The sequence below is a fragment of the Peromyscus eremicus genome, chromosome 9, assembly GCF_949786415.1.
Source record: "Peromyscus eremicus chromosome 9, PerEre_H2_v1, whole genome shotgun sequence".
NCBI classification, from domain to species: Eukaryota; Metazoa; Chordata; class Mammalia; order Rodentia; family Cricetidae; genus Peromyscus; species Peromyscus eremicus.
The window spans coordinates 91,925,221-91,939,508 of NC_081425.1; the positions used below are offsets into that span (position 1 = coordinate 91,925,221).

Sequence of the window (14,288 nt, forward strand, 5' to 3'; positions counted from 1 at the left end):
CTAGAATACAGAAGCAAGAGAATAGGCTGTGGAGTCCAGGGGAGCTCCCATGTCCTATGCTGTCCTGTGCTCTTGATGGGTCATGTCAAGCAGCTACACGTTGCTTAACCTCTTCCTGGCATGGGAAGCAGGTAGAGCTACTCACACAGGGGGTCAGGGCTCAGGTGGAGCCTCTGGGGTTCCTACTCATTTATTAGAACTGTTTCTGATAATGACAACATGAGGGAATTGATTGATGCTGTAATCACAGCCTTTGGGAGGCTGAGGTCAGAGGATTGCTCGAAATATGAGGTCAGCCTGGTCTATGTAGCAAGTTCAAGTCTAGTAAGGTTTACATAGTGAGAATTTGCCTTGGTCCTCCCTCACTCCCCAAAAAGGAGCTGGACATAGAGTCAGAGAGAATAATAATGATAGCAATAGTCGTCGGCTTATGTGTCTAGCAATATCCTGGGCACTTTATGTGAGCAATCTCACAAAAGCTTGATGACAGTTATATGAGGTAGTTATGACTGTCAACACCTCCTGTAGTATTTTTACCCAGGGCACAAAGAGAAATGGATTATGCTAAAGCCTTCAGGGAATTAGTGGTAGATCTGAGCCTGAAATCCATGGTGTTGGACTCCAGAGCAGAAACCATGCTCCAGGCTGCCCTTTAGAAGGCTTCCTTCCTGCAGGGCTCTGTGTGGTGGGAAACCTGCAAACTGGTTTTAGGGGCAGTTGGGAGGGGACTAGTTTAGGAGCATCTGTAGAACCTATATCCTTGGGCTCCTTTGGATCATGTGTCCAGGTAACCAGTGGTGTAGTGGATATTACATAGCCACTTTGGATCTCATCCATGGCAGTTGTTTCATACCTCAAGATTCAACGGTTAGTCCAAACATCTTGCCAAATCAAGGGGTGTGGAGTCTCTGGAAGAGCTGACACTTCCTCAGTTATATACCAAACTCTTCAGAAACTCTTCTGCTGAAATGATGACTTTCAGTTTACTCAACTAATTTATTTTCCTGTGAGTTAATAGTATTTTCCAACATAGAGTGGGAATCTCAAAGCAAAGAGTGCATGGGGCAGTGGAGTGTGGACAAGGGGAGCATTTTCTGTCTGGAAGCAATGGTCAGCCAGCTTAGCACACCTTGTGGAAACTCCAGGTGTGCCCTTGAGTTTATGTTTCAGCCGGACCTGGCTTTGCATTTCAGGTTTTCCCCACACTAGCTACATCTCTGAGCATCCAGGTAATAACACTCCCTTTATCATATCCACAGGAACTTGTTATCACAAAAGTTATTGGTTGTCAGATTGGGAATCTCCTTGCAAAAAGCCTCAAGCCCTTAGACAGCAATTAAGCATGGGTAGGTGGGTCTCATCACTGTCTCCAGCCACTTGCATTTTTAGTGCCAGGTCCTTATTCCCCTTCCTGTGCCATAATAGAATGGGTAAATACAAACAAGGGTTTATTTGGATAATGATGTGGTAGCTGGGAAGTCCCAGATCAAGGAGCCACATCTGGTGAAGGTTATTGTGTTATGTCTTGGTGTGGTGGGAGGCATGACATGGGGGAGAGTGTGCATGAGTGTCAGAAATAGAAAGAGAAAATGGGGACAAATTTCTCCTTTTTATACACAGCCTACTCCCATAGCAATGCATTCATGAGGCTTGTGGCTTCATGACCTAATCACTCTGAAAGTTTCATTTCTTAGTATTGTATTAATGGTAGTTAAATTTAAGGGTGATTGTGGAGGAGATGTTCAAACCGCAGAATAACCCTGGACATAATAGGTATCCAACAAATGTCTTATGAATAATTGAATGGATGAACAAGTCATGTAGTTATTGTCACAAGTACCAAGGGAGTTGCCTGGTACATGGTATGATCTTTTTAGTAAATTTCAGCTACTGAAAAATCAACCATAACATGACCAGTCTTAGTAAGAATGGTCAGAGTCCTGAGGTTTGCTTTTGCCTTGAGGAGTTACTGTGTGTCTGGTAGCCAGCATGCTGTACTTGGCTGCCATCATGTGTTGAATGATGCAGGAAGTACTTGGACAGCTTCAGTTCTAACATGGATGTTTGCCAAGTGAGTACAGAAAGGAGGAATCTACATTTATTCAGGCCCTGCCATGTGCCAGCACAATCACAGTCACAGTTAGAAGGCACTCTCAGAGTTATACAGATTAGGAAATGGAGGCCAGACTCAGACAGTCCTGCAAGGTCACATGTGAAGGAACTGATAAAGCTGGAGGTGTCTCTCTAGGCTCACGCTTTTTCTGGTGCATTGCTGCCAGCTCTTAGTAGTGATGAGAGTTGGGTATCTGCAGAAGCAGGGCAGGTGCCTCATGGCTCCGTTTTTCTGTTTGTTTGGGGCAGGCCGCTGGCTATTGTCCTCCATCACCTCTAGAAACCAACGCTGGTGAAATCTACTTCGTGGAGCTCGTTAAAGAAGATGGAACACTTGGATTCAGCGTGACTGTAAGACTTGTTAGGGAGCTTGGGAAACAGTAGAATGGTATCCAGGGCATTCCTCTCCGATAATGTGCTCATTGTGATTAAGTGCACATTGTACGTAGGGGTACACTGGGCTTTCTGTGGAGAATGAGCATTCGAAGACCAGCGGGGAGACACAGAGCAGCTGGAGGTTGTGCTGTGGGCAGGTTCTAAGGAAGAGCACTAGATGAAGGAGGTAACGTGAGAGAAACTGGGTGAAGCAGTCTGGCTCCAAGCTTAAGCTGGACAGTGAGAAAAGGCAGTAAGGTAGAGCTTCATGGATGGAAACCGAAGGGCAGTGGGTGACTCACTGTCATCCCAAGGAGGAAATAAACTTGTGCTACATCGTCCCGGGGCCAGGGCCAAGTTCAGCCTTTGAGGTCTTCACCATGTCTGGCATTTTGCATCTGGCTTTTGATCTCTACTGGCAGATGTCTAAGAAGAGAGATTCCCCATGTAACAAATCACCAATGGGTACGGGAAATGGTGCCCACAAAGGTGGTGCACATAAATTCAGAGGTCCAGGTTGTGGAGGCACTGTTTGTATTAGTGAACACTGAATATGACCCAGTACTTAGGATCTTGAGATAGAGCTAGACTTTATTGATGACACTGTTGGATTCAAAGAAACAGAGTGGAAATTCCCAGCACATAAGGAAATGTCAAAGGCAGTGAAACATTTCACAGGTAACCCAAGTAATGAGTGAGGAGAGCATGCTTTGCTTCCCCTGTGGATTTACAGCAAGGATCTTTGAATTGCTTAACTGCAACACATAAAAGCACTGATTATGAGCCTCTATTTTGTACAACCAGGACATAAGGCTCATAAGTCCATAGTGCTTGAACAGGCTGGGACTAAAATGGTCAATTTGTTCTTGGCTTGATAAAACAATCCTATCATAAGACACCAAACACAGCAATTTCTCATCTAAAAAACTTGCTAAAATTTAGATTATTTAGATATATGCAAATGCATATGCCAAGAGAAAATTGGTGATTTCTTTGGGCTAGCAAAAACACTGATTGTCTTTGGAGAATTTCCATTTCAAAAATAATTACTGAAATGTCTCCCTTAAATCCAAATGACCATTAAACAAATAAAAGACATTCAAACCCAATAAAAGCTACTGGAGTATACAAGCAAGTTAACGGGAAACTTTAGCATTTATAACTGTCAGCTTGGCCAAATATAGCTGGTGTGATACAGAAAAGGGTACTGTCACACTGAGCTGGTGGAAATGTGAATAATTACACGCACATTCACGTTAAGATGCAAGCTGGCAAAATCTATTGTAATGAAAAAAATGCATATATCCCTGGGCCCACAGACATAGAAATGTGAATCCCACTTAGTAAGGCTGTGCATGTGAAGGTGTTGAATGCTGTGTTGCTAACAGCGACAAGTGCGTTGAAGAAACTGAGTATGGATCAATCGAGCAAATGTTGCTTGCACTCTGGCACACATGCATAGAATCCCAGCTAATGTCCCCAAGACAAATGAATCAGGACTAGCTCTGCCCTCATGGAAAGGTTTCCACCAGGTACTCACTGAGAAGAAAGCCATATGGACAACACTAACTATGAACCTCTATTTTGTACAACCTAGCTGAGTTGGATTGGTCTGTGTTTGTTAATAAGACACAAAGACTACTAAATAGTGTGAAATTAACTTCAATCTGTTTCCTTAGGATGGGAGAACCACACTGTTCATGTACAAGTTCGATATGCTTTTCCAAGCTAGCTGAGGAGCTGGAGAGGTAGAGGACCAAGAGCCTGGAGTTTAGCAAGGAAGGCTAGGCTATGTGAGCTCACAGCAGTGGCCAGATTGTGGGTGGATCATAGGGCCTTTCCTGGTGCTTGGCCACTTTGAAGTTTTGTGTTAGCATTGCTAGGAACAGAGTTTCAGGGGAGTCTTGAGTCTTGCATAGAATTCCATTAGCCCATAGTGTCTGTTAATTACCTTTCCACCACTATAACAAATAACAGAGATATAATCAAATTACAAAGGGAAGAGGTTCATTATGGCCTGCAGTTGTAGAGGTTTCAATCCATGACTGGCTGGCTCTGTTGCTTTGGGACTGTGGTAGCCTATCCTGATGGAAGGATGGGGTGGATAAATCACTCCCTCATGGCCAGGAAGTGAAGGAAAGAGGAAGAATGGGGTCTCATTAGCCTCTTTAAGTGCTCACCCTTGTAACCTAAAAACTTCCCACTTGGCTCCACTCTTTCAGGTTCTACTGCTTTCCAGCCAGGAGCTAAGCATTAACACGAGACCTATGAGGGACGTTCAAGATCCCAACTAAAACAGAGTGTTCAGCTGACTGGCTTGGCTGTCCATTTTGACTTCTATATGATTATATCAGTATGGAGAACAGTAAAGGGAGGTGTATGAACACACAGTCATTATTATTGTATTGTTAGTAGTGGAGTGGGAAGTACAGACAGGGAAGTATCATTGATAAAATATCCATCTACATGTGTGTTTACATTTATAAAGTAAATTGGAATAGAGAAGCAGCCTCGGGCTTTGATCTTCTGACCTACAGGTTCATGCTCTATTGTCAAGTTAAAAAACAAAAAAGAAGTTGCAGAGCCAGGCACAGTGGTACATGCCTGTAACTCCACAATCTCAGAGACAGGAGAGGACCTGGGTTCAATGCCAGAGTTGGTTGAAAAGAAAAAAGAATTGCAAGATACTGAGTAGTTTCAACTTATTTTTCCTCCTGAATTTGTGTTCACAAACAAACATGCAAACATACAAGGTGTGCCAAACACAAGTCCTTAGTCCTTAGGGCAAGCCTGCCTATGCTACCTATTGCCTACACAGATTTTGTGCACCATACACAACTCTGGTTACAGAACACCTGCCATGTGCCAACTAGGGCTTGGCTGGGCTTGGTTTTGTCACTCAGCCTGTGTTGCTATGGTCTGTGTAAACCTGACCTTCTTGCTCACTGGGGAAGAGAGTTTGTCTGGGTGGATGCAGAAGACTGTCAGAGTGGGCTGTAGCATAGTTGGGAAAGGTGGGTTCTCTTGTGAGGGAGATTGGAAGGCACCCAGAGGGGACAGGTGCGTTTTGAGTATTGCCTTTTTTCCATAGGGTGGCATTAATACAAGTGTACCTCATGGAGGAATCTTCGTGAAATCCATCATTCCCGGAGGCCCGGCTGCCAAGGAAGGACAGATCCGACAGGGTGAGGGCCACGTCCTGGCTGAGAGAGACAGCTCAGGCCTTGCTCATGTCAGCTCTGTAGCCCCGTCTCTCCAGGGCCTGATTTCTCTGCCTGGGAAGGGGAGGAAGATTTCATCTGCTCCACTCGCCTGATCAGTTGGCAGTGGTCTAAAGTTCATAATAAAAACTGAGTAGGAAACAACAGAAGCTTGCTGCTGGGGGAGAGCATTGCTTCCTTAGGCAGACAGGGCCAATACTGGCGACCCCACTTTAGCATGGGGAACACGGTGAGCTGTGAGCTTCCTCTCTGCCCTCCCCCAGAAAAAAAGAACTGGGATTGGTGACTCTACTTCAGGTGGGGGATATTGTGAGCTGCCCTCCCCTGGAAAGCAGACTTGGTGCTGGTGACCCCACTTTAGCATAGGGGCACTGTGAACTTTTTCTCTGCCCTGAATCCTTTCTCATTGCTCTGAAAGAAAGGAGTGATTTTTGTTCTCCAAAACTGCCCAACAGAACCAGAAAAAGACACTAAAGATATTATTTATTTCTGTTTCTCCGTGAGTTCCAGTATTTCTAGCATCAACTATTGTCTTCCCGACCTTTTTTGAAATAGAAAACATCCTGGGGATATAAATATTACCCCTGAGTGAGTTGAAAATGTTTTAAAAAATAGTTTCACAGGAAAGCAGGAGGAAAGATAAGGGTGACCAGACCTGGCTTGGCCATTCTGTGAGCCAATAATAGACAGGCTTTCATGTCCTTGCTCTGTTGTGTGCCCCAGGAACGGGCACAGGGCATGCAGAGAGGCAGCTGATGCTCAGGCTCATGCAGGCTCCCACTGAGCCCAGGGCCGCCTGGCAGCTAGCTCTGCTTCCAGCCCCATAGGCAGGAGTCTGACAGAGAGTTGTTCTGGCACCCCTGGGGGGCAGGGCACGTGACCGGCATTCCTTCCCCAGGTGACCGGCTCCTGCAGGTGGATGGAGTGAGTCTAAGTGGCCTCACTCACAAGCAGGCTGTGCAGTATCTCAAGGGTCCTGGGCAGGTGAGTACGCCATGACTGGGGACCTTTTCTTACTTCCAGAGCTTTCCAGAAGTCACGGTTGCCTCCAGGTAGGAGTGAGGCAGCCAAGAGACAAAACAGGACTTTTTTAGTCTACTTTTTTCCTTTCTCACTCTTCATCTTCACACCATTTTTCTATGAGAATGTGAAAACCAGGAGGTAGCAGGCAGATGTTCTAAAGTAGAAAACCTCACACCCTTTAAATAGATTTGGAAAGTCTATAGTTGCTTGCTTTGATTTGGGTCTCAGACAGCAGAGCAGAACTGAGGGAGAACACAGGCTCCTGAAGGCTGGCTCTGGCTGTACCCCTGCCTGTGCCAACCCCACTGACCAGGGCCTCCACCTGCACTCAGGCCCTGTCTCTTTCACACTTTGCCCACAATGACCCCCTTCTCCCTGTTCACGCCCTTGTCTGTCGCCCTGTGCTTACACCCACCAGGACCTGAGCTGGGTTGTTCTGGGTTTCTGTTCACTACAGTGAGGTAGTGATTCAGTGATGCTGAGAGCTAGAGATGCTCAGTGTGCCCTCCAGTCCATGTGATGCCCAGGCAGAGCCCCAGGACCACCACAGGGCTCTGTCCTCTGCCTCACATTGGAGCCCTTTAATTGTTCCAGTATCCCAAGCCACATTTTCCTATGGCTTTCTTTTGGTGATAAAGGAGTTAACAGGAGAGAAAAGATTTCAAGGGTCTTCTACCCAACTGCCTGGTACAGTTGCGGTCCCGCCTCACATCTTGAGAAGGGGTCATAATTAATTAACACTGTTTCTTAGGCCTTCACTAATGCACAAGGCTAGAGAAACTATGTTTGGACACTGGCACAATGACAAGTAGGAATTGCCACTGTGGGGTCATAAGCCTGGTGCTGAATGACAATTGCAGCAGAAGGATGGAGCCAGGGTCAAGTGCCCCAAATGGAAGCTTGGCATTTCTAATAAGCTTCCTGGTGCTGTCCACTCACTGCATTTTGAACCATTTTGGGTAATTAGAGCACGAGATGCTGTGGGGAAGGATAAGAAACCAAGCTAGGGAAAATGGAGGAGGGTCGATTAGCATGGGCCTGGGATGCCATTCCGTGGTTTTGGGGGTTCAGGTGATGGGAGCTATTGGGGCCTTTTAACTGATCATTGCAAGTTCAGTTTTGTGCCTTAGACCAGTGCAGTTGTAGCCATGCTGGGAGTGGACCAAAGAAACGGAAATGGGCCAGCAAGGTAGGTTAGAGCTTGCTAGAGTGTTCCTGGCAGTGGAGAGGGAATGGAGATGTTTTGAGGGAGTTACTTTTGCTGGAGAACTCATAAGCCTTCAAACCAAATGCGCATGGAGGTGGAAAGGGGAGAGCTGGATGACTCCAAGTGTGACCCCTGAGAAGCTAATAGGGGCTGACTCCAAGGCCTGAAGGAGCATATACAAAGGGAAGGATACCTTAAACAGAATGAGGGGGGAGGGGAGAGCGAATGCAGGGGGAGGGGGACAAGCCACTGAATGTGCCGACACCGAGGTACGCATGTTACGTCCAGTGGCACTTGTCCAGTTACAGTTGGATCTGCCAATCTATATCCCACAAAGAGCTAGACTAGAGATTTGGATTTGAGAATCAAATGAAGCAGCTTATTGAAAGCAGCAGAAAATTAAGAAGCATCTGCGGTTAGCACATGAAGTATAAATTGAGTTTGTCCACTCATCTTTCTAGGTGGCACGGCTGGTCTTGGAGAGGAGAGGCCCCAGGGCTGCACCACAGTGTCCTTCTGATGATGACAGGATGGGAGATGAGCACGTGGCCGTTTCCCTGGTAACAGCCAGGTCTGGCAGACCTGCCATCTCAGTGATGGATGGTAAGAGGAGAGAGAATTGAGTGTTACTATTGTCATATCATTACATACTGCTTTAGAGGTGTCAAGTCAAAGGAGAAAGGCAGGGAGGCTTCCTCCGGGTTAAACGAAATGTGTGGCTCATGATCATCATCCAAGCTGGTGGAAAACGGTCTTTGAAAAATCAAAATACATTGTGCCCAAATGACTACCATCAGTGATTCTGCTCCCAAGCCTTGTGCGGTTTCCTGATCACCCGCCTGAATATTAATGTTTGTACATGAATATTTAGGGATGAAATGGACATGAAAGGGTCAGGTGTTTTCAGATACAATTAGTTCTACATTCCAGCCAGGCACTTGCAACAGAGACATCCTAGGACTGACTGGGCAGACTGGGAGACAAGATGGTCAGGAACCTAGCCTTGTTAGCGGCATCCTTTAAAAGGTCACAGCCGTGGCCAGCCTAGAGGGACATACTGCATCCCTTGAGGGGCTGTCTCTCTGCATGTCTGTGTGATTTTGTTTCCCGCCAGGAAAGTCCATAGAACATTATGGGTTGGAGCTTAACCGTATCTCACTCCTTCCATGGGGATAGTTATGGTCATGCTCCAGGAGCTGTGAGGCAGGTTGGAGGCATGGTGATGCTATCATCCTTAAACCAAGGCTGCCCCTTCTCCCCTCAACTCCTCTGTGTACTGCAAATGGAACCTTTGAACACTGAGCAGCTGAGGCCAGTGTGCCAATGCAGACGTGCTCAAGCCCCAGACCTCACTCTCTGCTTCAGCTGTTTTCATCCTTGCTCCAGTGAAAATTTACAATTCCAGGCTCTGTCACTCTGCTCACTGGTTACCTTCTAAATTAGTGAGGACAAACCAGGAGAAGCCTGGAGGCTCCTGTTGGTTACTAGACTCCCTAGAAGCCCAAGGCTGTGTCCATCTCTGGCAGAAGTGACAGGTCTTATGGTCAGTGTACGTGGCCTAACAAAATGACAGGGAGAACATTCTTCAGAGTTGACTGTCATTGCCCCTATGATCTGTTTACATTAAACTTCATGCTGCATATACCAAAACATGATTAAGATCCCACATCACAATGTATATGTAATACAAACTTTACTGGATGCTATATGCAGACAGGTGTACCTCTAAAGCTCCATCCTTACGTACTCTTCTAGTTGTTTATATTTAAACACTTAGTATGGCAGCCCGTGTGTGACTGACTGTTGAGCATTTACAATGTGGCAATCCAAATGGATGGAGGGAACTAGAGTGCAAAGATTTAGTCTACCAGAAGAATGAAGAGGAGCTCGATCATCTTTTGTGTGGACTCCATACCGATGAAGTAGTAGTTCAGATGTGCAGATAGTCTCTAACACAGGTGACGAGGGTGTAAGAGTCACACATATTCCAAAGAGACCATACTTTGAGCTTGAGTCTCTCATTAAGATGCTGGGAAGTGGTGGTGAGATGGGGCTTAGTTCCACAGTTGCCAGGGGAAACTGCTTTGGGCTGTGTTGCTAAAGTAGGATGCTGGGAAGGTTAGGTCATTCAATGCACTCTCAACACAGACTTCCCCATAGGATTTGCCAGGATGAAATCCCCTTGTAAATTGAGGAACACCTGTATTGAGTTAAATACAATATATAATTTAACCTTATTTTACCTGTTTCCTTTTACTTTTAAAACATGTAGCTACTGGAGAGCTTTGAAAGAACCTTTATGGTTTGCATTTACAACTTAGATTCTTTCTGTGGGCAACACTGATCTGTCATGTGTGTGATGGACTCCATCATCCAAGTTAGCACATGAAATACTTCTCTGCAAGACAGAAGCCATTCATCTCCTCGACACGACTCACGGGTCTAGGCCAGCCAGTTGCCACCCACCGAAGGGTCTATTTTCATGAACTCCCATGTTACAGGTCCTAAGTTTGAAGTCAAACTGAAGAAGAATAGCAGTGGTTTGGGGTTCAGTTTCGTGAAGATGGAGAGAGGAAACTGCAGCCACCTCAAGAGCGACCTTGTAAGGATTAAGAGGCTCTTTCCTGGGCAGCCAGCTGAAGAGCACGGAGCCATTGCGGCTGGTGACGTGATCCTGGCAGTGAATGGAAAGTCCATAGAAGGCCTCGCCTTCCAGGTGCTCAGAGCCATGAGGGTGGGGAGGACAGCTCTGGATGTGGCCTGGGGGTGGGGAAGTACAGCTCTGGATGTGGGCTGGGGCTGGGGGGTAGAGATCTGGATGTGAGCTGGGGTGAGGAGTAGAGATCTGGATGTGAGCTGGGGGTGGGGGGTAGAGATCTGGATGTGGCCTGGGGGTAGGGGTAGAGATCTGGATGTGGGCTGGGGGTAGGGGTAGAGATCTGGATGTGGGCTGGGGGTGGGGGATAGAGATCTGGATGTGGGCTGGGGGTGGGGAGTACAGATCTGGATATGGGCTGGGGGTGGGGAGTAGAGATCTGGATGTGAGCTGGGGTGGGGGTAGAGATCTAGATGTGGGCTGGGGGTGGGGGAGTACAGATCTGGATATGGGCTGGGGATGGGGAGTAGAGATCTGGATGTGAGCTGGGGGTGGGGGGTAGAGATCTGGATGTGGCCTGGAGGTGGGGAGTAGAGATCTGGATGTGAGCTGGGGGTGGGGGGTAGAGATCTGGATGTGGGCTGGGGGTGGGGGGTAGAGATCTGGATGTGGGCTGGGGGTGGGGAGTAGAGATCTGGATGTGGGCTGGGGGTGGGGAGTAGAGATCTAGATTTGAGCTGGGGGTGGGGAATAGAGATCTAGAGTTGAGCTGGGGGTGGGGGAGTACAGATCTAGATGTGAGCTGGGGGTGGGGGAGTACAGATCTGGATATGGGCTGGGGGTGGGGAGTACAGATCTGGATATGGGCTGGGGATGGGGAGTAGAGATCTGGATGTGAGCTGGGGTGGGGAGTAGAGATCTGGATGTGAACTGGGGTGGCGAGTAGAGATCTGGATGTGAGCTGGGGGTGGGGGGTAGAGATCTGGATGTGGGCTGGGGGTGGGGGGTAGAGATCTGGATGTGGGCTGGGGGTGGGGGGTAGAGATCTGGATGTGGGCTGGGGGTGGGGAGTACAGATCTGGATATGGGCTGGGGATGGGGAGTAGAGATCTGGATGTGAGCTGGGGTGGGGAGTAGAGATCTGGATGTGAACTGGGGTGGCGAGTAGAGATCTGGATGTGAGCTGGGGGTGGGGGGTAGAGATCTGGATGTGGGCTGGGGGTGGGGGGTAGAGATCTGGATGTGGGCTGGGGGTGGGGGGTAGAGATCTGGATGTGGGCTGGGGGTGGGGAGTAGAGATCTGGATGTGGGCTGGGGGTGGGGAGTAGAGATCTAGATTTGAGCTGGGGGTGGGGGTAGAGATCTAGATTTGAGCTGGGGGTGGGGAGTAGAGATCTGGATGTGAGCTGGGGGTGGGGAGTACTGCTCTGGATGTGAGCTGGGGGTGGGGAGTAGAGATCTGGATGCCTGCTGATGTAAGTCATGTTTCTTTGAGGGTCATCCCCACAGAGAATACTTTAGGTTCTTGGAATTTCCACCTGAATCTGGGCTTGGAGCCCACCGAAAGCAATCGACAGGATGTGCCCACATGTATTTTCTTTCTCAGTTTTAAAATATCTGACCTTGAGTAAGCATTGCTCTCCAATAGTCCCCTCAGTGAACCTGGACCTAAAACCCGGCTTGTGTGCTGGCTAAAGGTCTCTGTGCATTCTAGGAGGTGAGGTGAAGCTGGAGGGACTAAGGACGGTCCCTTTCCACTCTTCCTGAGATTCATAGGCGGAATGTGGAGCTTTGTATGCATAGTGTAGCATAGACTGTCCCACCTGTGGTCAGAAATGTGAGGGGCTGGAGAGATGGCTCAGTGGGTAGGTAAGAGCACGTACAGGTGTAAGAGCACCTGAGTTTGGTTCACAGCACCTGTGTCCAGGAGCTCACAAATTCCTGTAACTCCAGCTCCAGGGGATCTGATCCTTTTTATTTTAAAATCTCTGCAGGCACATGCGTTCACATGTACATACTCACACAGAGACACACAGGCGTAAACATAGTTAAAAATAAAAACAATATGATAGTGAAGGTGTGAGAGAGAGAGACTTGTAATACAAAATGCCAAGGAAATGTCTGTGTTAGTTGGGATGTTGGCATAAAATAGTCATTTGAAGAGATTTTAATAATAGTGTGAGCATGTTGTTGGGAAGTTAGAGGTGAGTATGGTGATGTGGAGTACAGCTATCCACCTTTCCCAACTCCAAAGGGGATGGGAAGGAGCAGCTACCCAACCTCAGAGTCAGAATGGGTGACAAGAGTTCACTGGCATGGTCCGAGGCCTTCACTGAGGGATGTAATCATCCTGTGATGGCCCAACAGAGGGAGCCAGGGGCAACACCACCTTCCCTCTCTTCTCTGTCCCTCCTCCAGCCAAGCCCATGCGGATGCTTCATGCAACCCACACAGGACGTGCCAAAGCAGGGTGTTCAAAGCCAGAAAGTAGCTTGAGTGGGATGGGGGGGGGTCTGTGCAGGATGAACCATGAAAGAAGAGCCCAGACTTTTGTGTACATACCCAGGTGCCAGGCTGTGAGTTTTCTGCCACTGTGACAAAATGCCTGAGGAAACTGACTTCAAAAAGGGAAGTTTGGTTTTGTCTCATAGTTTCAGGGGTTTTAGTCCGTGACTGTTTGGTTCCACTGGCTAAGGGTCTCTGGTGAAGCAGATTTTATGGTGGGGAGTGTGTGGCAAAGTGAAGCTTCTCTCCTCATGGCAGCTGAGGTGGAAAGAAAGAGGGAGGGAGGGAGGGAGAGAGAGAAAGAGAGAGACAGACAGAGAGAAGAGAGACAGAAAGACGGAGACAGAGACAGACAGAAATAGAGATAGAGACAGAGAGACAGAAAAAGAAAGACACAGAGAGAGACCCAATATCCCCTTCAAAAGTACAGCCCAACTAGGCCGACCAACTAGGCCCCACTTCCTGTAGATCTCATCACCTCCCAACAGCACTATGAGTTGGGGACCAAACCTTTGTCACATGAGCCATTGGAGGACATTCCAGATATAAACTTGAAGAATATAATCAATGGCAGACCTGGGCAACTGAGGGGACATTGTGGAGCATCTGGATCAGAGGTTCTCCAGGAGGCTAGATGTTGCCTCTTGTGGGACATTTGGTGAATCCTGAGACAATTATGGTTGTTACGACTGATCGTTGCTGCTGTCGTCTTGTGGGTAGAGACTGGTGATGCTGCCGAACACCCTTTGACACACAGGGCATGGGTCCCAACAAGGAATTATCTAGCCCCAAATGTGGAGAAGGCAGGGAGGTTGAACGATCCTGGTGTGGATAGGAAATGGAAACTAGAAAGGCACCCTGTGCTCCGACAGAGAGAGGGTGGCTTGAGGACAGGTTCGGGACTGGGGAAGCTTAGGCTGCGTGACAACGATGAGCAGCGGGAGAGAGCAGTTTGAAGGCAGTGGCTGCAGATGCAGGTTCCGTGATCTGTGTGGTTGGGGTGAGGAGGGAGACGGCTCAGCAGGAGAGTGGTTTGGAAAGATTACCCCTGGGCCATGTAGAAGGAAGCAGGCAGGGTCATGAGAGAAGGCAAGGATCAGCGATGACATCATTGCAGTTCCACAGGGGAGCAGCTCTAGGGCCTCAGTCTCATTAGGAAGAGATTCCCGAAGGCCTCTATGTATTGCTGCTGTGAGGTCCCAAGATGTTGTTGGTGGCTCTTGGCTCCTGGGTGTTTGGGGAGTTAAGC

The 14,288-nt window shown here is 48.0% G+C and overlaps 1 protein-coding gene across 1 annotated transcript in view; it reads left to right on the forward strand.

Moving 5' to 3' along the window:
• Frmpd2 (FERM and PDZ domain containing 2) overlaps positions 1-14,288 on the forward strand; it is an 83,190-nt gene that overhangs the window by 57,094 nt on the left and 11,808 nt on the right. The window contains exons 21-25 of the mRNA XM_059273137.1: positions 2,362-2,463; positions 5,579-5,672; positions 6,607-6,692; positions 8,400-8,541; positions 10,440-10,654. Of these exons, the coding sequence (XP_059129120.1) occupies positions 2,362-2,463; positions 5,579-5,672; positions 6,607-6,692; positions 8,400-8,541; positions 10,440-10,654 (639 nt within the window). The remainder of the gene's footprint in view (positions 1-2,361; positions 2,464-5,578; positions 5,673-6,606; positions 6,693-8,399; positions 8,542-10,439; positions 10,655-14,288) is intronic.